Consider the following 25,842-nt stretch of genomic DNA (forward strand, 5'->3'; position numbering starts at 1 on the left):
TTAATACTATGATATAATACAATATGATAATATTGATAATAATATAACCTAATATAATATTATTATTATGATCATATAATATGACAATATAATATACTATATTACTATTTTATTATAATATATTATTATATTATTTTTATATTATACAATATATAATAATATCATATATACAATCTATATTATATTATGTATTATGATATATTTGATTATATATAATATAATATTTAAATAATGAAGAGTATTATAAGAAATTTGGATAGATTTTAGTATCTTATCTGAAAAAATAATTATGCAAAAGAATATAAATAACAAATTTCAAAATTAATTTTTAATGAATAAAAGAACGTGAATCGTTTATTTTTCTATCTGTATATTGTCTAAAAAATATTTAAAAAAATATAGATTTTCAGATCAATTCTTTTACCCTCCAAAGAACAAGCTCTATATTTGTTTTTCTTTTAAAACTAGGTTTATAGTAGCTAATTGGGTTGCATGTTCTGAGTGACCTTATATAAGAAGGGCAAAATCTAAAGAAATGGAGGAAAGATATGAGATATATGTTAAATTTCTGGGATGAAACCAATGGAAGGTTCCTACTAAATAGCCTCTGCTTCCACCACCTTGAAAGCAACCAATCACTATAAATCAGATCGTGTGCTTGCATCTCTACCTACAAACGTGAGTTGCAGTACTTCTCACTCCAAAACCAATTTACCATCTGATCATTCTTCATTGCATCTGGACGATTCATATTTGCTTTAAACATTCCGTCTTCACAAATGCCTCCATCTGCTGGTGCAATTTAGACAGGCTCAACCGAGGTAGAAAAAAATGAAGTTATTAGGGCGACCAAGACAACTTTGCTACCATAAGACAAAGTACCTTAGCCATTGTCTCTGGTTCCTATTATCTCTGTACACAGATAAGGATAGACCATGTTTACAGAATACTTCCTCCTCAACTCGAACATTAATAATTGTGTATCTAAATCAAAGATCCATTTGTACTTGATCAATACCATCAAAAATAACTACAAACCAAAAATCACATGTTTTGATGGTCTCATAACTGAGCATGAAGTAAATATAGATAACCGTTCGAATAGCACAAGACCATATTTTACTGTGAGGCAAAAATTAAAATCCACTGATTTTTACTTGACACATATTTTAGCTTGAGTACAAAATAGTCAATACAATAAATTCTCAATTTAAATATCTTATTACATATTTTAAGATACTAGCATCATAAAAACCATCTATTTTTATATTCACATGATGTACAAGTTAAAAACTATCAAAGATATATGATTTTAGCTTCCAAGTACTTGCATATATAGACCATAATGAACAATGTAGATTTTTAATACGAATGCATCATTATTGATTTTAGAATCAGAATGAGTAGATACCTATTCTTGTAAGAGGAGCAAAATCCATCTCACATATATGCACCCATTTCTTTCATAAAAATATATCGGTATTCTTTGAACTCTAATTCAAGACGCACCGTTTCATGAATTTATCAAAACTAAATTTTCAAAAAAAAAACTAAAGTTGCATAAAAATATAGTTTTGCAATTTTTAAAAATACTTTCTGAAACAAATGTTTAGTAATATTATTAATTCCTTGAAATAATAAAAAGATTTCTAAGATGACTTTCCCTCACCAGTTTCCCCTTTTTCCGAGAGAGAGAGGGAGAGAGGTAACACCAAACATGCCCTAAAAGAGAGAACCAAGGGAACAACATATAAGTACCACCACTGGGAACATGCTCTTGTGCACATGAACCAGTACCACCAATGCAAGGTTTGGGTCCACCAATGCAAGTGGCTAACACAACAAATCACCCTATTCTGCACCAACTTTATTCGTCATCGCTTTTATTGGCATAGAAACACGTAAAAGCAATCTGTCACAACTCTTATCCCACGAGCAAATGCTTCTAAGCTGCTCTCTCTCCAGTTCCCGTGTGTTAATAAGACGAGACCGAGTGACCAAGAAATGACAAGACGTCACCGGCCGTGTGCGAGCTTCTTTGATAACCCAAAAAACAAAAAAAAAAAAAAAAAAAAAAAGTTTCTCTTTGGGCCCCTCTCGTGAGGTTTTATGCTGGATCGCCGAAGCCATATGGGAGGAATTGCCCCATGACCCACTTTTAGGCCTCTTTCAAAGTTCAACAACCGGCTTAACATCAGCAGCCGCTTTTGTGGTCTCAATGGCCCGTACTACATTATATCTGGCGTTTGGATAACAGAGTTATATAGTTATAACAAATGCATCATAAAAAGGACAGAGCTTACTGCTTTTGCCACTTCTTCCTGTTTGCTGTTCTTCCAGTTACAACAAAAAACTTTCTAAAGGCACAATCAGGCATATAAAAGATTACATGGTTTTCATTGCAATAGTAAATAAGAATTTATGAGGACATTGTTATTTGGAGACTTCTGGAAACATTGTTTTCAAAAATTTTAAACTTCGCTCCACGAGCATAAGAAAAGTTTGGCCATTGATTCAAAATACCGTACCCATCGGACACGGATAGAAGAAGAGGGAACTAAACAAGAATATTTGCGACAAGACATGAATCCTAATTTTTCTTTTTTCTTTGATGACTATAAGAATTGGGTTCAAACTTCACCCAACCCCTTTCATCAATACAATCCCGGCATACATTAATAATTTTATTAACAATTCCTTTGAGCTTTATAGTTTATTTATTTGGAAAAAAACGGACCCTTCATGATTCATCATCTTGCCATAACTCCAATAATTCCAAACACTGAATCAATTGATATTCATAATAATTTCATCTTGTTTCCCATGCTGCCATTCCACACCCCCCCCCCCCCCCCCCCCCTCTCTCTCTCTCTCTCTCTACACAAACTTTTCTTTTCTTGAATTGGCAAACAATAAACACAAATAAGATATTTAAATGAGAAAAAATCCAGATAATTGTAGCAATCAATTAATTAATTCATCATAATCCAAAAATAAAAATAAGTTTATTTTTATATTATTTATTTTTTATTTTCTATGATTATTGTTTATTGTTCCTTTCAAAAAGAGAAGAATTGGTGAATCTAAAAGCTCCTACATAGGTAGTGGGCCTATCTGGACCAATCTATAGACTTGCTACTCATCCGAGTTGAAATAATAATCCACATGCCATCAATCTCCCAAAATCTTATAATTAAACAAACACATAACACCACAATACTCATATATCCATTGTCTCCGGAACCTGAGGTAAGGGCCAAGAAAGAAGAAGCTCGAGCAAAAATGAGGGAGCCCTGATCAGCGTTCCAAATATTTGTGCATTCCGTAATGGGACCAAAGATGTAAATCGCTTACCTTCCACTCACGGCCATCCATATTGGGTTTAATCCTACAGAGAAGCAATTCAAACGGCAGAACGGGCCCTAAATCACTATGGCATTACAAATTGATATAACATCATCAAGTTGCAATACACATTAAGATTTAGCTTCACAAAATAAGCAAGCAAAGATGCATTGAATTGTTCCTCGACCATATTGCACTGTAGCTTTTCCTCTTTCTTTTATCCAAATTAATCCCATGTATGTTTGAAAAACGAACTGTGTGCTAGATGAATCTCATCCATATGAAGACGACTGTGATTTTAAAAAAGCCTGGAGTCCGGAAAAACCAAACACTACCTCAAAAGGCAAGTCACATAAATTTATATACATCTACCTATCTATCTATACCACACGACCTACACACAAGCAAATTATGAAAGTCCATGCATCCATGACTGCAAATCACAAGCATCACACCAGCATGCCATGATTAAGTCCATAAAAAGCCCAGAGAACCGGTTAACAAACAAAAAAAACAAATATGCTCTAATGGTTAGTCTTTTTCACATCACCAAACAGACTTCAGTTTTGCCCACAAGCCACTTTTGAAGGTTAACAATTGGAGTCCTAATGCCTCAATTACCTGGACGAAGTTGTCAGGGCTTGAACAAGGGAATCCTTTCTTTCATCAAGGTTCAGCTGGCTCTCACCATTACCACATTCACATTAAGGGCATTGTGGAAGCTGTTTCTCCATTAAAGACACTACACTCAGGCCACCCGCAAAGGCCCTCACCATGCTAGTCTATGCTTGGCATATTTTAGGTACAGAGGGCATTATTTGGACTGTTTCTAAGAAAAGATCTAGGTAAACGTATCTCCACCTATCAGATGAGAAAGCTTCCAGGAAACTGCAGCAAGGTTATGATGTCAATTGATATACAAGTTCCTCAAGTGACCTAATGGAAAGATTATGATTTGAGAGTAGAAAATGAGCGTCAAAGACGATGGATGATACAAAATATGCAGCAAATTTGACAGTGATGGTACAATAAACAGGACATGGAAAAATGAAAAACCGTGAGAGTTGGACAAACTGCAAATAAAGTGGTAAAAAATTAACATATGGATATATGCTGCAACATTTTATAAAGATCTTGGTCTTCTGGAAAAGTATAAGATAACATGCAAATAGAAAAGACAGGCCAGCAACGGAAGCAGATTTAGCTCCAGACAAGAAGGATCGAAAAGTCTAGAACAATTTTATGCTTTAGTAAACAATTTTATGCTTTAATCTAGAACAATTTAATCATTGTTGCATACTAGGCATCATTAATGCCAACTCTACTCTTTAATTAAAGGCCCAAACCACCCTGGTTCATGCCCTATCAATGAGATGCGAACCATTTAACTGAATCTACATTCCCCATCTTATAGTGGTTATTCCATGTTCATCCCAAGCATGCATCCCCGCAACCTTATTGCTTTGCTCCACCACTAATCACACTATCCTTAAATTAACAAGCTCACCACACCTCCCACGTATGTTAGTCAAGGCTACATTCTGATGGCACACTAATGGGCACAAGAAGTAAACTCAAGTGGTGCCATATGCTACACAAAAACATTAACTCGCAAGTTTGAACCCTTCACCAGCCTCCACATCATTTTCAGGAAGCATCACGGAGAATAAACCTTTTCCCAAAGAACCTAGTTTCCTCAGCCCAAGGCCTCTAATACAACACCTAGGTTTAATCAGCCACCCCAAGAATTTCTTTGCTCAGGATCTGTGATAATATCTGATACCTCAACAACAAGTTGGCATCTATCGCATAAGCAGTATTTTCTGTTGCCAGAGTCTTGCCCGTGATTCTAGGTGTTCGAGAGAACTTAAAGAGATCCATCCTAATAAAATTCGGCTGCTAGGTGAAGAAATATCAGCTAGAGACAGGCTGAGAAAAAGGTACTCCTAATGATTAGGGTGCAGCACCACCAAGGTGCCATCCCTACCATTCATGCAAATACCACCTTATCCATCCAAACCACAAGGTTGCTGAGACAGCATTTAAGAATTAAAAAAAATATAACATGTGGTCCTGCCAGGCCACCCATCCAACCACCAAGTTTTCAGCCAATTAAGTTAAAGCACAAATGTATAAAAGAAAGTTGAGTTCATTCAAATGGCTATTTTCATCAGAGAATTGAGATTCAGGCTTCAGAACAATTACCAGCTAAATGGTGAGAAAGCCTGTGTTGGGCGCACGGCGAGAAGTAACATCCTGTTCCCAAGTACAGATTTTGGTTAGCAGCCATTCACATAAGGCTTGAATACTTCAAGCAGCCAACTTAAATAACTTCATTTGACAAGCAAACTCTAATATCTACTAATGAGCAATTTGTTCAACAAGCTGCACAAAATTTTAGCTGAAAGTAACAACAGTAGATATCTAAAGCTTAAGGAAATTTCCAGCCTAAGCTTTTCTGTGCATTTTTGTTCCAGCAGAAAGCATGATACGAATTAAAACATGGTAATATGCTCAGAGCAATGTTGTAACTGGTAGTGGTGATGTTGGGATGGGTAGTGGTTCAGGCAAACAATATCCCTGGTCTCCTGACCAATCCACTAGCTGCAGGCCTAAGAATTTATTCTATAGAATGAAATCAGCTGTGCAGGAAAGTAAGGCTAAAAATTATTGTTAACAAGAAATCTTAAACTACTTGGATGTAAAGCAACTGTTACGAAGAGGAGCAAGAGGGAGAAGAATTGGAAAGTATCATATGCTCTCCTGAGATCCACCTCAAGTGGGTAGCCTTGTCTTCCAGAGTTAGTAAATAGAATGAAGTGACAATCTAACATTGAAGTCAACAATAGAAAAAACGAATCTTCAAACAGTGCCAAGCTTCATCATGTGAAGAATCAAAACTAATCACAGATAAACAAATAGAAAATGTAATACAGGGGAAAAAAAGGATGGTGTACATCAATAAGCATATATTGTTTTATGCACAACTGACACTGGACAACCCTCGATAGTGCTTCCCAACATACTGGAAGATGCAGACAAATGAAACGACTCAGTAAGCATATAATCTTATTGATAGTCCTGATCCACTGAAAAGTCCAAGCAAAACCTGTATCTATCACAAGTAAATGCGGCAATTCTCTGACTTCCAAGTCTGTTGAAACGTTCATCTTTGTCATGTATTTGATTCTGAGCATGTTGACACGTTCTCTTTTCTTTCCTTACATTATTGGACACTACAAAGCTATACTGCTTGGACTCAGGTCCAGTGATTGTGGTCAAACATAAGCATGATGAAGTCACCTCCTAGATATTTCTGACAGAAATTACTAAAGTAAAAAAGGGTAAGCAAGCCAATTTGCCATATATTTTTCGAACCCACCTTTTCAAAGTGGAGAAATGTAGTGATAAAGCATCAGATATTCCAATATCATAGTTCATTCTGATAAATTTTAATGGATGAGATAGATGTAAAATGCAATGATGTATATAAGGCACGAGTTATTCTATCATACTAAAAGGTGCCCTGGACCTCTAAAGTATGGAGAAAATCATAATTTGCTTCCTTCTTTTCCAATCTATGGGCCGACCTCAACCTTTTTTTATCTGATCTCATTTCCTTCCTCACTAACTGTTCCCTCTTTATAGTCCTCTACGTTCATCCATAGAGAATGAACAAACATCAAGTATGGTGACCCTTTCATAATCCAATATCCCCTTTTTGGATTTTTTGAAGCACTTGATGCCTCCATCGAAGCAAAGCACATTGAGGCAGCTGCAGAAAATGTGATGCTTGGTGGAGAAGTATCACAGTAACAAAATATTCAACAAATTCATTGCAAAGAAATAAAAAAGGAAGCTTCTAGCAATCATCCTTGTTGTTGAATGGTGTTTTGATGTTGATTCGGATTGTTTGCGGAAAATGCAAATGATGCAGAGTCATCAAATTATGATCACCATCAAATAAATGATGACATTATTGACTTGTCTTGGCACATGATTACTAGCATGATTTGATGAGCATCAATACAAGACCAATTAACAAACCTACCTGACTGACTGCAAATTCTAGACAACAATATAGGCTTACATGGATTGCAGTATTTCCAATTTGTATATAAATAAGTCCAAGCTACCTAGAGTCAAACTAATATTCAGACACTATTTTAAAAAGGAGGCAATCACCTGGGCATGTAACCAAAGCAGCTCAGACAGCCTAGCCTCCATCAGGAACATGGACAGACACCCATGCCAAAGCAAGTGCTGGAGGCAGGCAATCAGGCATTTCTAAAAAGTGGGTTAGGTAAAAATGGGTCACATGATGATAACCCAACAATCGCTTTTGGCAATTCGAGTGTGGCACTCAAGGTCACTTCAGATAGTCATGGACGACATTCAAGGTTGTTTGGTTCAGACAGGTGTTGCCGCTGCCCACATGCAAATTTTGGGCTATGAGCCACATGGAAATGGTGGGCTGCTGCCAAGGAACCGTCAAGGCCGCCACATGTTTGCCACTAGGGATAGCAATTTCATCTGACCCGTCAAGTATCTAACCCAACTCGATTAAAATCACCCGAGGGGGTTGGGTTCTAGAAAAAAATAATTGAAGCAAGTTTAGATCGGATACGGATAATGATATATCTCACCCCGAACCTAATCCGATATATATACATATATATACAATCCTAGCCATCCCATCACCTAAGTATTCCTATTCGGCCGCTCCAAGCCTCCCACCCAATTGAGACTCCTAAGGATGAAAGAAATTGAGGAAAAATGGGGGAGAAAACATGCCGCTCCAAGCCTCCCACCTAATTGAGACCTCGAGGATGGAAAAAAAACAGAGGAAAAATGGGAGAAAACATGACCCTAGCTTTCCTATTCCGCCACTCCAAGCCTCCCACCCAATTGAGACTCTCGAGGACGGAAAAAAAGAGGAAAAATTGAGGGAAAACATAGGAAAAAACAATGAAAACAAGGGAAAAACAAAAATAAAAAAAATAAAAGGTAAGATGTTTTCCCACATAACTTGATCATTTTTTCCCTTTTCTCTTAGTTTTATTCTCCTTTTCGGAGATCTGTGATTCTATGGGGCAGGAGAGCACCTGAGAGAGATCGAAGGGAGAACTAGAGGTAAGACCTTTTCCCACATAGCTTGGTCATCGTTTCCCTTTCTTGCTTCTTTTTCTCTTTATTTTATTCTCTTTTTCGTAGATCTATGATTCTTTGGGGAAGGAGAGCACCTGAGGGAGATCGGAGGGATTTCTTATGTTGTGGTGGTGTGAGTTGGTTCCTTGAGGTTTTTAGAGCTTTGGTTGAAGCATCATAGTTTGTGGGGTTTGAGGGATTTTTGTGAGATCCAACCTGACCCGATCGGAAGCAAGGCAGGTATATCCAATCCAACCCAACCTAACCCACCTCCTCTATTTTGTCCGATCCAATCTCGGATGGGTACGGGGTGGGTATGAGTATGAGTTTTTCATGGCAAGGCGGATATGGATATTGGTCGACCCGACCTATACCCAACTCGTTGCGATCCCTATTTGCCACCAATAGGCTTTAATAACAACATACGCATGATTCAACTGTCTTCTTTTCCACTACAAACCTCCATGCATTCTATGTTTTCTTTGTCAGTAGTTGTGTGATCCATTATATCCATGATTTATTATAATTGCACATTAAACCTATGTATTATGAAGTCTAAATGTTTCAAGCCATGGTTTGAAATACCGATTTCTGTACCCCTATAGGTTCCATGTTGGTAAATCATCTATCTACATCAGTTTGGCATATTGACACTCCATACACCCCATACCAAGTAACAATTTAGTATTATTACAATACATCCAGTACAGGACGTTATGTACCCATACGACAAGCCATGTTTCAAGCAATGTCGCAAAATGCAAGGACATGAACCAAATTTGGATATATTCAAGTTTCAACATCAATAAAAACTAAAAGTTAGAAAAGGAGGCATAGAGATACTGAAAATATAGTGCAAACTAGATTAGACATTTAAATTTTCTTAAATATTGTATGCAAAATAGAAGACAATCATTTTATAAAGGTTTCCCATCCAAATACTAAAATTTACTTATGAATGAAGGAACATGACCTTTTAAAAAGTCATCTTAATACCTTCATTTTTAATCAGCTCCAAAAACAATAAAAGTCCACTTCTAATGTCATTACAGTGGGTTGAATTCATTGTTGCGATAGGCCAACTTTGCATTAATCCCCAAAAAAGATGGAGAAGAGAGTTTGGGTGACACACACTACTATATCTACAATCAACATGCACGTATTTTGAATATGCATTATTAGAATAATCAAAAAAACACATGTAACTGTTCCAAACAGGTCCACTTCTAAAGCAATTACCATTAGCTAAGATGCAAAACCAAAAAAGTAGAGTGCCTATTCGAATCTTTCTACAATCTTGTAAATATTGAGGAAATGAGCGTCAAATATCAAGCCAACATGGTGTCATAAGCACAAATGTGATACTGCTTTAACCCTCAGCAAAGAATTCAATCTTCCACTATAACCCATTAATCCATCTTTTGTTATCCAAATTAAATACTGCAATAATATTCTACAAGGTGGTACTTGAATGTATACATGAGATCTATATATAAGATCGCTCCATATATCATGGTCATTTCATGTAGGTCAGTTAAGAGTATATTTTGTGATGTAGCATAGTGAAGAAAGCAACTAACAAAAAAGGAGGGCAGACTCCACAGGGGGAAAGGGGGAAGGGAAAGGGGGAAGTGAGCGCCAGGGATGGGGTGTGTTTGCAGTAAACCAGGCCAAGCAATTGCTTGCCAAAACATTTTGGTGTGCCCAAAAAATTATCGTTACAATAACTACACCTCATTTATGAATTCAGCTACCATGCTTGGTGAGGATATGTGGCTAATTGAAGTGAAACAGGCGTCCAAAAAATTTCTTGTATAAGGCTACAAAATTCAAATCCTCATAAAAGCCAAACATGGAAAAGATAGACGAAGTTACTCAACAACTTTGATAACTCTAGGATCCACTTTGACTCATCTGATTACTAAATATGAAACATTTAACAACCTATCAAACCAAAAAAGGATAAGATACATCATCACCAAGCAAACCCAAACACTTCTTACAATAATTAGCCTCTAAACATACTTGCACAAACCAATTCACATATTTATAGTATTCTTTCCTAGTGACTGAAAAAAAAACTAAGTAACAGAGTTCTGTGAGCTAAATACAGGCAACAAGCCGTGATCGAGAAACTACAAATGCCGTAAACCTGGACCACACATGAATTGATAAATGCAGGAAAAAAGGCAGATTTTCTAAATATTCAATAGGATAATGTGGGTTTCAACAAGCTTAGTGTGGGGTACCAGATGGTAGCATATTAATTAATGTTGTGTCACTTCACAAATGCAAATGCAGTAGGCCCTGGTCCTGAACATGAATGACTACATGCAGAACAATGAATCTTTTTCTAATTAGTGTGGTGCATTCACATGTGCAAGGCTCAGTCATACAACAATTAGAGCACTCAGACCTTCCAACAAATATGCACCCCCCCTCAAAAAAAAAAAAAAAGAAAAAAAAGAGACACACAGGACCTATAATATGATAGACAAGGAAAGCACAAGAACAAACAAATTTAAGAAAGCGAAAAATAGGAAAGGTTGAGAAGAGCTTAAAAGACCAAATAGAAGATTCAAAGAGGGAGAGACCTTATTTCAAATTCATGTGGCTTGGGTAGTCAACTACACTTGGTGCCTGGAAGAAGCCAGAAGGTCTCCCATGATGTACCAAGAAAAGTAGTTAAAAGGAAAAAAGAAAAAAAAAAAGTGAGTAAACATCCCCAAAAGCCTATAAAACAATTGTTCTAGCAGCCTAATTAGTAGATTGGAGGGCAGATCTTGGCTGCCTAGATAAGGACTTCAAAAGGCAAATTCCTAGGTCTTTGTCACCCACCACTTGCAAGTAGATTTAAAAACTTCAAAATCAGTATGGTCAAATGGGCCAAAAGGTACACTATAATGGTCATCGCAATGCTAGGATGCAATCCAATGCATGGTGACTCATCTCCAATAACAGAACTCTTAAATTCATTGGCAAGCCCCTCACATATTTAATTAAAAAAAAAAATTGATGGTACAGAACTTGAGAAGAACTTGTTCCTATATCACTATGAATCGGGTGCATGCATTGAAAGAGCGTAACTATTATCTGTACAAACTCATAAACCCAACGAACAAATGAATGAATGAATAAAGAATACATAATGGATTGAATAGCAGAATACCATTCCATGATATGTGGACATTTTAGTTAGCAAACTGTATACCATAACCCAACATCTGCAATTAGATATGCAGGCCTAAGTACCATTAAAAAATTGGAAAATATATGCTACCAGCTACGAACTTAAATTCATATTAACAGAAAGGGAACAATTAGGGGGAAGTGCACATTGAAACTACAAATTTTAAAAAAGGACAGTGTATGAATTTTATATAACTTACTGGGAGTGTAGCACAGACCACTAGAATTCTAGCATAAAAATATTTTTTGATGATTGAACCGGAAAAATTCAAGAAATTGCCATCCAATGGTTTTCAACCTACAGAATCCAAATTATTAATAAACCATTAAGGTTATCTTCCATGTGCAAAGCATCATTTTCAGGTCTAACCATCAAAACAAATATCTATCTACTCAAAACATACTACAAAGTCATGCAAATTAATCATTAAAAATGACAAAATAATGTCACCAAGCAGCAAAAGACGTCAAAAATATCAGTCAGTAGGTGTTCCAATCTCAAGTGTGGAACACTGGCTGCACAAAAGGAAAACTAGCAGACCACTGTAACTGAAACAGCATGCCTCTTTTGCATAAATAGATATTATTCAACTGAATTCTTCTTTTCTATTTTTGGTAAGAACACTTCTATTTTAGTTTCCCAGCAAATGAAATTCACATCACTGATTTGCAGTTGAAATTAAGGAGTCACTACTTTTCTTTCTTTTTGTTTTTTTTTTTTGGGGGGGGGTGGGGGGGGGGGGGAGTGTGGGGGGCACAATTACTAACTAAATTTTATTCCTACAAACAAATAAAAAAAAATATCATGTTTTAATTATTATTTTCTGCCAGGTATTAGTTTGAGGAAAGAAAGAAAAGAAGCTCAAAGTTATAAATATACAGAGAGAGTTTTCCCAAGCATATTAGCAAGTGACAACAATCTCAGTCTAAATATACAGACAGAGTTCAAACCACAGATACAAAGTTACTAACCCTTTGATAGGGATTTCTTAAGAAACGAAAATGATGATTTAATTGGCAAGAAAATCACCTTCTTGATTACATGGTAGAACTTGTGGAGGAATTTTTGGGGGGGGGGAGGCTAGGTAGTATTTAAATAACAATTACTACTTAAAATAGAGATGGTCATGGTTCCCTTATCTCACATATGAATAATCTTTTCAGCAAACTCTCACCTATGGCTATGGATTAACAATTCCTACTTAAGATAACAATTTTCCTGTCAATATTTCAGCATTCTAACAGAGAAAGACTTCTACATATCATATGGAGGTATAGCAATCATGAAAGCTCCAAGATAGGAAGAGTACAGGGGTCTTGAGATCTAAGGTCTTGGGTGCCATCACTGGCCCCGCCAAAAAGCCCCACCAATATCTGCCCCTGGCATGAACAAAGAGAACACGTACTTATATAAGAACGGAGGCCCTCAACTGCACTGACAGTTTACTGTTTTTTGAGAACGAGGACAGGTGGAAGCCCAGCCACTTATCTCACACACACACACACACACACACACACACAGAACCCACGTCTCTTGTATCAAGACAAACGACTTTGCCAACTCAGCCAGTTGGCACCCTCCATCATGATTAATAGTTAACAATAGAGAATGACAACTGAAGAATTACTATGCCTCATAACAAACCTTTAATAAAGAAAATCAACCCAAAAGAAAGAAAGAGGAAAATGGGTAAAGTACCAACCAAGATGTTACTTAGCATCCAACTTCACAGTTTCAACTTGCGATGTTGTCGTACAAGAAACAGCTGTTGCTTGCACATTAGAGCCAGTTTGATTCCCCTTGCCATTACCAAGAGAAGCAACCCCACGAAAACTGCCACCAGCCATACTTGTGTAGCCACCAAAGCCTCCATTGATGTAGCCAGGATATGTAAAAGTATTGCTGTATGGCACTGGACTGCGCCTTGAGGCCACCCATCCCTGGACGTTCCAAGGGCCCCTTGGACCTGGAATCGGACTTCCATAACCAATCCCACCATAGCCTCCAATAGTATATCCTCCATAACCACCAGCACCATAAGCATACAAAGGTGGTGGTGGGTAACCATGAAAATACTCATACCTTGGACTGTAAGGTGAGTAAATCCCACCTGGGTAATTACTAAAAGCAGGTCCTCTACCACCAATCGTTCGTGAGTTATAATTGTTATTATCATGATTGCCATTGTTGTTATGATTATTCCCATCCTTTGGCACTGCTATCTTAACCTCTACAAATTTACCATTCAACTCATGGAAACTTTTCTGCATTACTTTCTCCACAGCCTCCTCAGAATCAAAGGTGATGAAGCCAAAGCCTCTTGGCCGATGGGTTGCACTATCATACATCACAACCACATCCGTTATTGTACCAAACTCCTTAAAATAATTCTTGAACTCATCTTCCGTGATATTGTCAGACAAACCACCTACAAAAATCTTCTTCGACTTAAAGTGACTCCCGTTGCTACTGTTATTGTTAGTACTGCTCCTACTTGACCCTCTACTATGATGGGGGCTCTGATTTGGGTATCGGTGGTGAGGGGATTGGTTTCTTTGATGTTGTTCACCTCTGGGTATCGCTTTCTTCACTTCTACCTAAAAAGCACAGTCAAGTGACAAAAAAAAAAAAAACACAAACCACATATTAATGCACAGAACCAAATCATGGCAAACAAGGAGAAACAAGAATTTTAAAAGGATATAACAATATCACTATTTCTATTATTCATTTTCTGAATCGCTGGAAACAAAACTATCAAAAAATCACAATTGCTAACTAATTGTATTGACCAATTTGTTTTTTTTTTTTTTTCAAATTACAGCAATTCTCTAAAAAAAAAAAATGGAAGACCCTAAAGTATGAAAAAATTATTTGTAAACTAACAAATTGTAAGACGATAAATATTCCCTTACTGTCCGAAAACCCTTTTTCCTTGAGAGGTTAAAATTTAAAAATATATATATATAAAGCAAACAAAAAGCGTAAGGGATTTCGTAATGATCATAACAGAGACGAACCAACCAGCATTACCCTTTTATTTTTCCCCTATGCTTCTATCACATAACAGAACGATTTGCAAAAGAACAACCTCAAACAAAGTATTTCTCGGAAAGATAAACATAACTAGAAGCACGAATTTATGCATAGGAAAGAAAAAAAACACTAAAATCTCAAAATAAAGCAAGAAAACGAAAAAAAAACACCAACAAACAAAGAAAAATCGTTTCTTTTCACTTCCTTTTTCCACTAAGAGGGATCGGTGAGAGACGAGAGGGCAAGAAGAGCACTAACCGTTCTCCCACGAATGACGTGCTTCTCCTTTTCCTGAAGAGCCCTCTCTGCCGCCTCCGGCTCCAAAAACTGGACGAACCCGAAGCCCCGGCCGTTCCCCGTGGTCCTGTCCCTCATGACCACCACCTCCTTCACCTCCCCGTACTTCTTGAAGTGCTCCGCGAGAGCCTCCTCCCTCGTTTCCGACGAGATCCCGCCGACGAAGAGCTTTCCCTGCTCCGACGCCGGCGACGGCGCTGAAGACGACGACGACGGCTCCATACCCGCCTCACCGGAGCGCTACCGGGACGCCCAAAACCCTAAATATTAAGAAGAGGGAAGCTAAGATTGGGAGAAAACCTAGAGGGGAGCTAGGCGGCGGCGTCAGAAAGGATGGGAGCTGGGCGGCGAGGGTTTTAGAAGAGAGAGAGAGGAGGGAGAGAGCTCGAGGGTTTCTCTCTTGGATTTGGAGGGGAAGAGACGGTGGATCGATTGTCTCCGATCGGGATGGAAAACTATGGGCCGTCGGATATGAAACCAACTCTTGCTCGCATGCATTAAATAGGTCCGTTTGGGTGCTAGTGGTTGACGGCTAATCTCCATCTGGAAAGTTTTGCGATAAGCATTACGAAAAGATACGGGAATTTGGTTTTCTAGGTTGCGCAAGGACTAACAGCTGGTATTAAAATATATTTTCAAAGAAGCCATCCAACTTTGGGAGTATTTGGCTGTTTGCCCAAGATGTGCAGCGGTCCGATGAACAGAGGGTTATGCTGCTAGCCCGCTACCAGTGTAATTTTCAAACAGCCCCCTTGCCTTTTATCACATGCGGGCACAACATTTAATTTAGAGCAGCTGTCTTACGTTATAAGAATCTTGACAAAATGTAACCAACCATATGGTTACAGCCAGCGCTCATGAGGCATGGCAGATATGCAGTATAATAATGGGCTAATTAATCTATAGTCGTTAGTTAAGAGAATTGGCCTAGTTACCAACTCTACTAACAGAAATACATGAGAGAATATAGAAGAATGAGGGTTTCACTCTGCCATAATAACATGTCCATGAAGGCAATTATTTTGAGATCCACACGTGTTTAATTTCACATCAATTAGATATTAAATAAATTTTAAATATTTATATATGATCAAAAATTAAAATAATATTTTTTAATTAATCTTTTTGGGTAAGATTTCAAATTGTTGCAAATAATATGCGAACGAACCCAATCAACAGCTTTTTTGGACTAAGAGGTGTTGCAGCATGGACCCATAGGCTGATCATGGGCTAATTACATTATTTGTGATGTAATTATAATTGAATCTAAATAAATTTAAATTAAGAATATCGAGACTTAAATGAAGACAGTATATGAGAATTCATGCGAGCATATATTCAATTCTACATTAACTATTTACCGGATAGATTTTGGATATCTATACGAGATCAAAAAATCAAAATAAATTGCTTAAATAGTTGGCTTATATCTCTGCCTTCGTACATGTGAAGTATTGTTCGTTTTGACTCATGATCATCTTTAGATTTCAGTGGACTTTAGACTTCAATGGACCTTGATCATTTAGAGTCGGGAGAGAAAGTTTCAATCCATATAAACTATATTCTTTCTTGACTCATAACCGATGTGGAACTAAAGAAGTTCTCTCTACACCACAACATAGCCACCTCCACATACTAAGGTATTGTTCGTTTTGACTCATGATCATCTATAGCCTTCAGTGAATCTTAAGTTTCAATGGATTATTTATTTTAATGGATCTTGATCATTTAAAATATTTTGTCCTTTAAAAAATGTCTCATGTAGGAGAGAAGATTTCAATTTATATAAATTATATTTTCTCTTAGCTCATTACTGATGTGGAACTAAAAAAAATTTTTCTACGCTATAATAATATCCATGCTCATAATTTTTTTATTTTTTTATAATAATGCTCAGAAACTTTTCCATCGAGTTCATATGCTCAAACAATATACTAAATTGCCAAAAAAAAATAAAAAATATTTAAAATAATAAATAAATGGTAATGATCCATGTGAGGCATGGTGTCTCATATGTACGACCGGTATGCATGGAAGTGACAACCAAGAGGACGAGGTTAAGCAAGGTGCACGGAACAAGCAGTGATAAAGGCGCGAAAAAAGGTGCATTCATGATGACATCAATGAGGTTATGCTGACAAAAAAGTGGTAAAAGTCCAGTCAAAATGGGTGGGCATGACGGTGCAGTTGAGCAGTGAATCAGAAGCCAAGGACGAGATGATGATGGGTGGACGGACGCAAGAATGGCAAAGTTAAGGTGGGAGCATTGATTTGTAAAAAGAACAAGTTGTGGGGGGCACCTGATAATGAGAGTGGAAGGGAGAATTTCCAAATTCTTACGTAGAATTAAACTATACAAAATGAAGATTGTAGCTTGCTACACAGTTGAAGAAGACAATCGGGCATAATTAGTGACCATCAAAATAAGGGTGACAACTTGGTAAAATGCGAGAGTTAACAACCAATGTTAGATTAATATTGCAAGATGGAAATAGAGAAAGGAAGAAACATGATTTGTATTTTGTTTTTTTTTGAAAAAAAGATCAAATTATTTATCTAATTCCATATAGAGAAGATGAAATGATTACATCTCAATGACACGAAACTTGAACAAAGCAAATATATATCGATCAACACTAATTTACACATACAAACAGAGTTTTTCACAAATATTACCTAGAAAACTATGTATATATAGACACAAAACACACACAGATACAAAGAAATAATTTCAGCCTAAGCCTACCCAGCATAGAAGATTTCCTTCGTTGGAGAGTTTAGAGAATATATAGATGTGCATAGTTGAACATCTTACTGAATTCTCTTAATTCTTCCATATAATTGCGTTACATTGCTAATATATATGAAAGAAAATGCAATGTCTTTTTCTCTAAAAAAAAACTACAATATCTTAATTATCAGACATGCTCTTAATAGAAAATATCATAATATTTTGATTGATATAAATAGTTAACCACCCACACCCATACACACATAGAGCACGAGCATTCATGTATATTAGTAAGACATTAAAAACATACAAGTCATCAGCATAAAAAAATAATTTAGCTCTATCCACAACAATTAATCACATTTGGGCGTCATTATAGTGAAATTTTCAATTTGGATGATTGATTGTACCTAAATGACTTCCCTAAATCTACAAATAATTTATGTATCGTCCAGCCAACGGACCCCAAGAATGCCCAAAATAAAGTGCTATATCATAGGATCCTAGATATCCGACACATATCAAAAGTTTAGATATCTTAATACGCTGCAAATATTCTACAAGGAAAAATTACATTATTTTCTGTAAGTATTATCACAATCAAGATTTTGCCAATATTATGCAGAACACTTCCCCTTATCTCTATTTGCAAATCAACCTGGATTATTTTGATTTGCAAGACAATCCTTGGGCTAGTTTAAACCTAACATATCAAGGAAGGGCCATTTCCTTCACCTATTAGAAAGGCTATTAAAAATCATGATATAAAATTACTCCTATAACTTTATCCTCTTTTTTTTTTAATTTATTTTTCTCAATATACCCACTTTGCTTCTCCTTTTGATTTTTTATTTATTTACTTTTTTTGTCCATAAGTTTTGCGAATCTTTACATTCGTCACCTTAAATTTTTAGATATCATCAATTTGCTTGGCGATGTTCAAAAAGTCAATCCAAGATAGCCTTCTCTAAATCTCATAGATTTGGTCAGCATCAAGTTCGAGGAGTTAAGCTAAAGGTCGATTTGGTCGGTGATAGAGCCAAGTGAGGAGATCTTCCTCTTTCAAGAACCTTTTGCAACTGTTGTTGTATTTGTTATTAATGATGTCAAAGGTCTACAAGATGTCATAGAGGTCCTTAATGTCAAGGATGATGAGCTTGAGTTCTCAGAGTTAGCCATGATGATGAAGCAAAATAATGAGATGTTGTAATGCCATCTAAAGTGACCTTAGTTATTACCACCTTGCCTCTACCCTCATAGCTAATTAGTCATGCAACTCCATTTGCCATGTCCCCTCCCGCACTATCCTTGACTCCTTCCGTTTCATTCCTCTCCGCTACACCTGCACACCATCAAAACCTCCTCCTCCTCCCTAATGTGCCCTCCTAGTGCCATCCTCCAATCACTGCTTTCTCGAGCTTTCCTTCCACTATTGCCACTAGAATACCATTCACAACCACTACATCTCCTATGCCATGAAGGAAGCTACCCTGCTCCAAATTAAGGCTTGAGAGCTTTGGCTCTACACCAACCATGCCCATGTCCTTTACTTCAATCGCTTATGTGCAACAACTTTGTTTACAGCGGCCATACTTGGAAGCATTGATATCTCCATGTCTTGCCATGGATATATAGGACTAGACTCATTGCTGCCATAGCCAACATTCTTGAGTTCTCTTATAAAGACCAGCATCATCAAGGTCTGCAGATTCTTGACGGATAGCAACGTATGAACAACCCGGTGCCAAGTCCTTAGTAAACCCTAGATAGAGAAAGAGAGTAACCATCAAAGGGACAAGGAAAAAGCATCTAAAACCCTCGTATGGACTCTTGGTTTAATTAGAGTACCCAGGGATAAGATAGTTATTTACTATCCCTAATTAACTTAACTGACATTGGTTAATATAGGCAATGGAAGACTAATAAAAGGGCCATCATGCAAATAAAAATTATTTTATATGATTCGATTGGTAAATAGAGATAAGAAACCATGTTATATGTAATATTGACAAACTTCTGGTCGTGAAACATAAAAATTTAAAAAAATTACTGCAGTATCTAATTAGAACTGCGGTAACAAACAAAACTAAACCAAATAACTGGGGCAATGGTTCAACATGCAGATAAGTTTCAAAGGATTTATGATTTTATAAAGATGCAGCTGTGGAAACTACAATCTCTTTCTTTTATTTAAGGAATAGCTGTATATATTCAAGAAGACCTTGGTCTTCTATACTTTTCTTTATCGAAAACAAAACTACAGGTTTTTTGAGTAACTACAAGGTGGGTAGTTTTTCTCTCATGTAAACAGTTTTGTATGGACTTTGCAAGACTAAAATTGAATTTATTTTTCAGACAGCAAGATCTGAGAATTGTTGTTCCTGCATCTACTTGTCTACTTTTTTTGGTTTGGTAGAACATCTGTCTGTCTGCTTTGAGATGGATTCTCTTTGGATCAAAAAGGAAAAAATAATTCCCTCCCTCTCTTAAGAATACTAATATTCTTCTTATATGTTTTTAGGTTGTTTGTGGATTGGCATATAATGTTCAGTCGGGATTGCCATCCCTTACTCCACCCTTATTTCCCAATCAAACGCGTCCCCAACCATGGGGGTGCAAATGAGCCAAGCTGAACAAACAGCGTTTTTTATTTTTATTTTTATCTATTTATGTCTATATATGTGATAGAAGGCCTATGGCCAAGGTGGGGCGGCAGTGGGTTCTAGCTGAACTGAATGGTATACTACTTAGGTTTTGCTCATTATATGAATAAGAAAATCAAGCTGAAATTTATATTCCATAAAGCTCAACTTTTTTCTAATCTTGGTTTAGCTTGAACTACTCTTGAGAGTATTCGAGGCCAAACTTTTATTCTCATTTTTGGCAAACACAAAGTATTCATGGTAGGCTGGCATACAAGTCCAACCTTCAAAAGTAATGGAGCTTGGTCTACTTCCTAGTTGCATGAGCTTGATAGGTCATCTATCAAGCCTAGCTTGAGCCCTTTATCTTCTTCTACAATTCATTTCTTTTGTCAGCCAGTACTACTATATATAGAGAAACTAATCAGACTACAGATTAACTTTCTAATTAAAGTCCAATCAATTCTACCCGAAGCACTGCAAGCTTAGTCTCCCACAATCTTTGAAGAGATGCTGTAGCAAGGGATGTTAGTGCTGTTTGGCACCAGACGCTAATGGCATGATGCAGGTTTAGGGCATCTCTCTAGCTGCAAAAAGTTAATTAGGACAATATGCAAGAGCAAAGAATAACCCTATCCCAGCCCGGCTTTTATGGACCCAATCCTGGAGTTCAGAAATCAGCTAACATCTTGCAAATGCAGTTGTTGTAAATATAGCTGCTAGAAACAGCTAGATTCCTAAACAATAATAACAAAATAGAAAAACATTAGATCCCTCTCACACACTTCTGCAGCATTTTACTGCTGCTTAGGAGTCGAAGTGTTTTTTATCTTAAATTGTGCAACTTTCCTCAAGGTCAATTCACTCTCAAACTTAAAACAACTGGTCTTACAAGAAAAGATTTTTTGTAATATTCCCTTGGTGGTTCAGTTATCTCAAGGAGAAATTGCATTGAAAATACTTTCAGATTTATCTTTTAATCAAATATCGATCACTCAAGTTTCCTTGCTTTCCCCTCGGACCGGACCGCCCCATATGCCTGACTCATCCACCTGGATCAATAGCTTGATCAATCAGCCAACACACCTTGATCAGCATAGTCAAGCTACCACAATAGTATGTGTTTCCACAAAAAGACAAATCTTGTGAACTACTTTACAATTACATAAACTAAAGAAGCAAAATTGATGCCTCCAATAGTATCAAAGTTTCAAACTCTTAATCACCTCATTTCTGCCTTGATATGCTACAGGGATCTCTGCTCTTCTTTTTTCAAATCTAGGTAAAACATATTAATTCTGTGACCATCTCTTAAGTTCTTTAATAAGACTTCCCTTCTGGTGCCCAAGAGTACTAATTGATCCTGCGTAGGTCTGTTCTTCGAGTTCAGCTGAAGTCATCACAGAAGATTCCACAAAAAGAGAGCAAGAACTAATTTCCTATGTAATACTCATAGCAGAATTTGTACTTGATGAGGGTAGGAGTTTCAATCTAGATATGCTAAATTAATTCATTCAAAGTGACAGGTTTCTCATTATATGTCAAAATATATTGATATACTTCTATGAGGGAGGGAGTTTACCAATTACATTTGAAACTTGGACATTCTCTATAACCGGTTCCCCATATTCAGAAATATCATGCACAAGTGTAGAAATGATTTTGCTCAATTATGAATTTAGCATCATCGATCTCAAAGTTGACGTACTTTTTAATCATGAAAGAAGAATTACCAATATCTTTATTGGTATAACTATGTTCCAGAGTGGTCCATGACTCTTTGCACATTTATGACAGACATCAAACAATGAATTTGTCATGCCATTGAGAAGCATAATGACAAATGTAGTCATTCTCATGCCATTTTTTTCCACATCTCAGAATACTCTCTTTCAGGTAAATGACATGCTACATATGATGTTATTGGCATCATAGCCAACTTTGACAATGGTAACCTAATACTAAATTTTCAGCCTATACATTTTGTAGTTGGGCTCCTTGAACTTTTCTAACCTCTACATTTCATGTATGATATTCTCTATTAAGGAGATAGAATTCATTTGGGAAAGTTCACTATCTAATTGTTAGAGAAAAATAAGAATAAAGGGGAAAGGAAGATAACTAAAGGAAGAAATAGGAACAGGGATAGATGTGCTTAGGCAAGGCATACAAATTAATGTGCCTTCTTGGTTTTGGCAAGCATTCGGTGAAGAAAAATAGAGTCCCCATAAGAGTCCCCACCCCTCAAGGACCTTCCAAGCTGGCGAACCCATCCCATCCTCAGCCCCAAAGTGTCACCACACACGCCAGAAATCGATTCTAACTGGTGCAAACTCCATTCGACTCGGAGACTACCATGAAAAGTTCAGAAATGGAAGATTTAAATCCTACCTCAACCCCACAACCATACCATCCACCATACCACATAGCCGGATTGGGTTTCCATGCCTCTTCTACCAAAGTAGATGCAAGCAATATTTTCTCAAAGCACCTCGATCGATCGATTGCAAACGGTGCATGGATAGAAGTACGATCATGCCGAATACGAAAGATGGGAGCAAGAAAATCAACATAGCATTAACTAGCGGACATCTCGAGAGGTTGCCGGAGGAGTCCAACATCAGAGATTATCACATTAAGGTATGGGAGAAAGTGTGAATAGCCAAACATTGAAACTCAAAAAAAAAAATCTTATGCAAAAGCATTGAAGGAAGGAGTCCAAGAACCAAGAGATAGACAGACAAGGTACCCACTCCTCACATCCACCAGGTAAGGTACACCTCTCCCCCCTTAACCCTCTGCGATAGTCTTATCCTACCCCATCACCATTCGATGGCAAACCCTTTAAAAGGAAGGTTTACTTCCGATGTGGATACCCTGGATATATCAAGAGAAGCTGCCAGAATCCCATACGCTACCTCAAGTGCCACAAACTTGGGCACTCAGCCAAAAGCTGCAAATCCATCTCTTTGGGCTCCAAAAAAAATCCAAAACCCTACCTAGAGAAAAATGTTGAGCCCTTCCCACAATCAACACAACACAATCCAAAAGTTTTCCTACCTTTCACCACCAAAATGGTGGAGATCCATGCTTACCTAGATAGGGCTGCTTTCGTGCAAACCTTTGGTCATCCCATTAAACCAAATCATGTCTCGACTACCCTTGCCTACAAGGCGAGAAAGTTCATGTATCCTTCTTTTACTTGCAGACGCTTCATTCCTTAATGGCAGAGGGTCATACTCGAGGTGATGGCTTCACCTTGTTAGTTAGTCGTTGGAACTAGTTCCAAGGGAGTATGTAGCACAAATTGATGATCAAAGTCTATGCAACACTTAAAAATCTCCTCCTCTTTTGCTGAACTATTAATGCTGTTGCAACAATTCTATTCGGACTTGGGTGCCACATCGAGCAAGTCACTCAAAAGTCTTAGATGGGGGGATCTCACAAGTTTTGACGTTGTATTCTACTACGAAGGCCTGGAACACATCCCCGAAACCATAGAAGTAACGGTTGGCCCTCACACTTACAATGTTTTGATAACTCTCAACTTTGTTTCAGAGCATAGTCCTCACTTAGAGGACTAAGTGTCAACATAAGGAGATCAAAATAATGGAGGTGATGATTGGGACTTATGGAATGATCGGGATGGTCGCTCTCTATCCAACAGATCATGGCAACACCACATGCAACGATCAGATAAAAGTCAATCATTGGTCGAGGAGGCAGGAGGTGCTCCGATAACAAAGACCACCTCACCGACTTTGAATATGGAATGAACATTACCATACCCCTTACAACAAAGCAGCTTCTCTCTTATTGAACTATGACACAAGTTTGACTACTGTGAACCCAACTACATCAACCACCTTTCTTAGTTTCCTATGTCATGGTACTGTTTAATTCTTTCAAACTTCTATTCAAGAGGGCCACAATTCACCTTGAACACATCAATGAGCCAGCTGAATACTTGAGGCCAGATGAACTCACAACAGCACTGCACACATTCAAATTCAAACACCACTCAAGCCTTTCCTCATGATGTTATGGACACACTAACCAAGGAACCAGCGGCCACTTACTCCCTAGAATCTATACCACACCTAATACCAGTCGGTGTTTTCAAACCTTCTAAACCACTACCAGCCATTAGCGCTACTGACATCACTGATGATTCGACCTCCCTCTCCTTAAGGATTGCTAGACGTTTCTTTGATGGAAGCATAGAGGAAGCTATGGAGAGGTAGAGGGCTAGAATTCAATGGCTTAAACACAAAGATCGAAATGTTTAGTTCTTTTATCTCAATGCAAGTACAAGAAGAAGGAAGAACTTTATCCTATTCATAAAGCATCAAGACATCGTGATAGATGATCCGAAACACCTAAGGAGCATTTTTGTCCAATATTGCTTGGAACTTCTTGGTCAGACCTTAAGCACTAATCTGGAAGAAAACTGGAACACTTTGCTCGATGTGGATCAAATAAGCCTTAATGACTTGGAGTCGAGATTCTCTGAAGAAGCAACAAAAAATACAATTTTTAGCCTTGCAAAAGACAACGCTGCAGGGCCCCATGGCTTCCTGCAACTTTTTATCAGCACTTCTGATTTGTCATGAAAGATGATCTCATTAGGCTTTTATATGAAATTTATGATAACAATATGAAGATATCAAGGCTAAACTTCAATTACATCTCTCTTATCCCAAAAGCCCAAGAGAACTGCTGAATCAAGGACTTTAGATCCATCTCCTTAGTTCATGGGATCATGAAAATTTTTTCCAAGTTATAAAGCAATAAACTTGCTGAGCACATGAATGCTCTCATTACTGAATCTCAGTCGGCATTCATCGATGGTAGATTAATCAATGATATCTATCTCAGTGCAATGAAAATTCTTTCTTCGAGTAAAAAGAATAGAAAGAAAGGGATACTTTTCAAGACAGACTTCGAGATGGCCTTTAATAACATAGATTGGAGATTTCTCATCACCCTATTAGAGGCCAAGGGGTTTGGAAGCAAGTGGTGTAAGTGGACTACTTCTATTATGAATTCTTCAAAGATGACCCTTCTAATAAATGGAAAACCTACAAGATAGATCCAAGCAAAAAAAGGCCTCAAACAAGGAGACCCATTGTCTCCTCTTCTGTTTGTCCTAGTGGCTGATGTCCTTATTTATTTTCTCAAACATACGATCAAACATAATATAATCAAAGGTATAGACCCACTAAACACCAAAGGAAGCATATTATCACTACAATACACAGATGATACAATAATTCTATGTAATGTTGAAAAAGTTTGTGCAAAATCTAAAATTTATCTTGTAAATTTTTTAACTGCTCACTGGCTTGAAGAACAACTACAATTAGAGCTCACTATTTGGCATTGACCTCTCAAAATTTGCAAATGGCTAATTTACCAAGCTCTTGGGATGCTCGTGAAGGAAAGACCACATG

The 25,842-nt window shown here is 37.3% G+C and overlaps 1 protein-coding gene across 4 annotated transcripts; it reads right to left on the reverse strand.

Annotated features, from left to right (window-relative positions):
* Nucleotides 1-3,842: 3,842 nt before the first annotated feature.
* On the reverse strand, nt 3,843-15,565 carry LOC105061327 (RNA-binding protein 1). Of its 4 annotated transcripts, XR_012138502.1 has the most exons (5): nt 14,978-15,565; nt 13,386-14,280; nt 11,883-11,980; nt 5,551-5,601; nt 3,843-4,233 (listed from the first exon to the last, which is right to left on the reverse strand). XR_012138502.1 is itself a non-coding variant. In XM_010945339.4 (3 exons), the coding sequence occupies exons 1-2, from the start codon at nt 15,236-15,238 to the stop codon at nt 13,393-13,395; spliced, it is 1,149 nt and encodes a 382-aa protein (XP_010943641.1). In that variant the 5' UTR covers nt 15,239-15,559; the 3' UTR covers nt 5,352-5,601; nt 13,386-13,392. The 4 variants fall into 4 exon arrangements, 1 of the variants encoding a protein (XP_010943641.1); XR_012138501.1 differs by lacking the exon at nt 11,883-11,980 and having other exon boundaries at nt 14,978-15,562; XR_002165743.3 differs by lacking the exon at nt 3,843-4,233 and having other exon boundaries at nt 5,352-5,601.
* Between the last annotated feature and the right edge of the window lie 10,277 nt (nt 15,566-25,842).

The sequence above is a fragment of the Elaeis guineensis genome, chromosome 2 (assembly GCF_000442705.2).
Source record: "Elaeis guineensis isolate ETL-2024a chromosome 2, EG11, whole genome shotgun sequence".
In the NCBI taxonomy this organism is placed as follows: Eukaryota; Viridiplantae; Streptophyta; class Magnoliopsida; order Arecales; family Arecaceae; genus Elaeis; species Elaeis guineensis.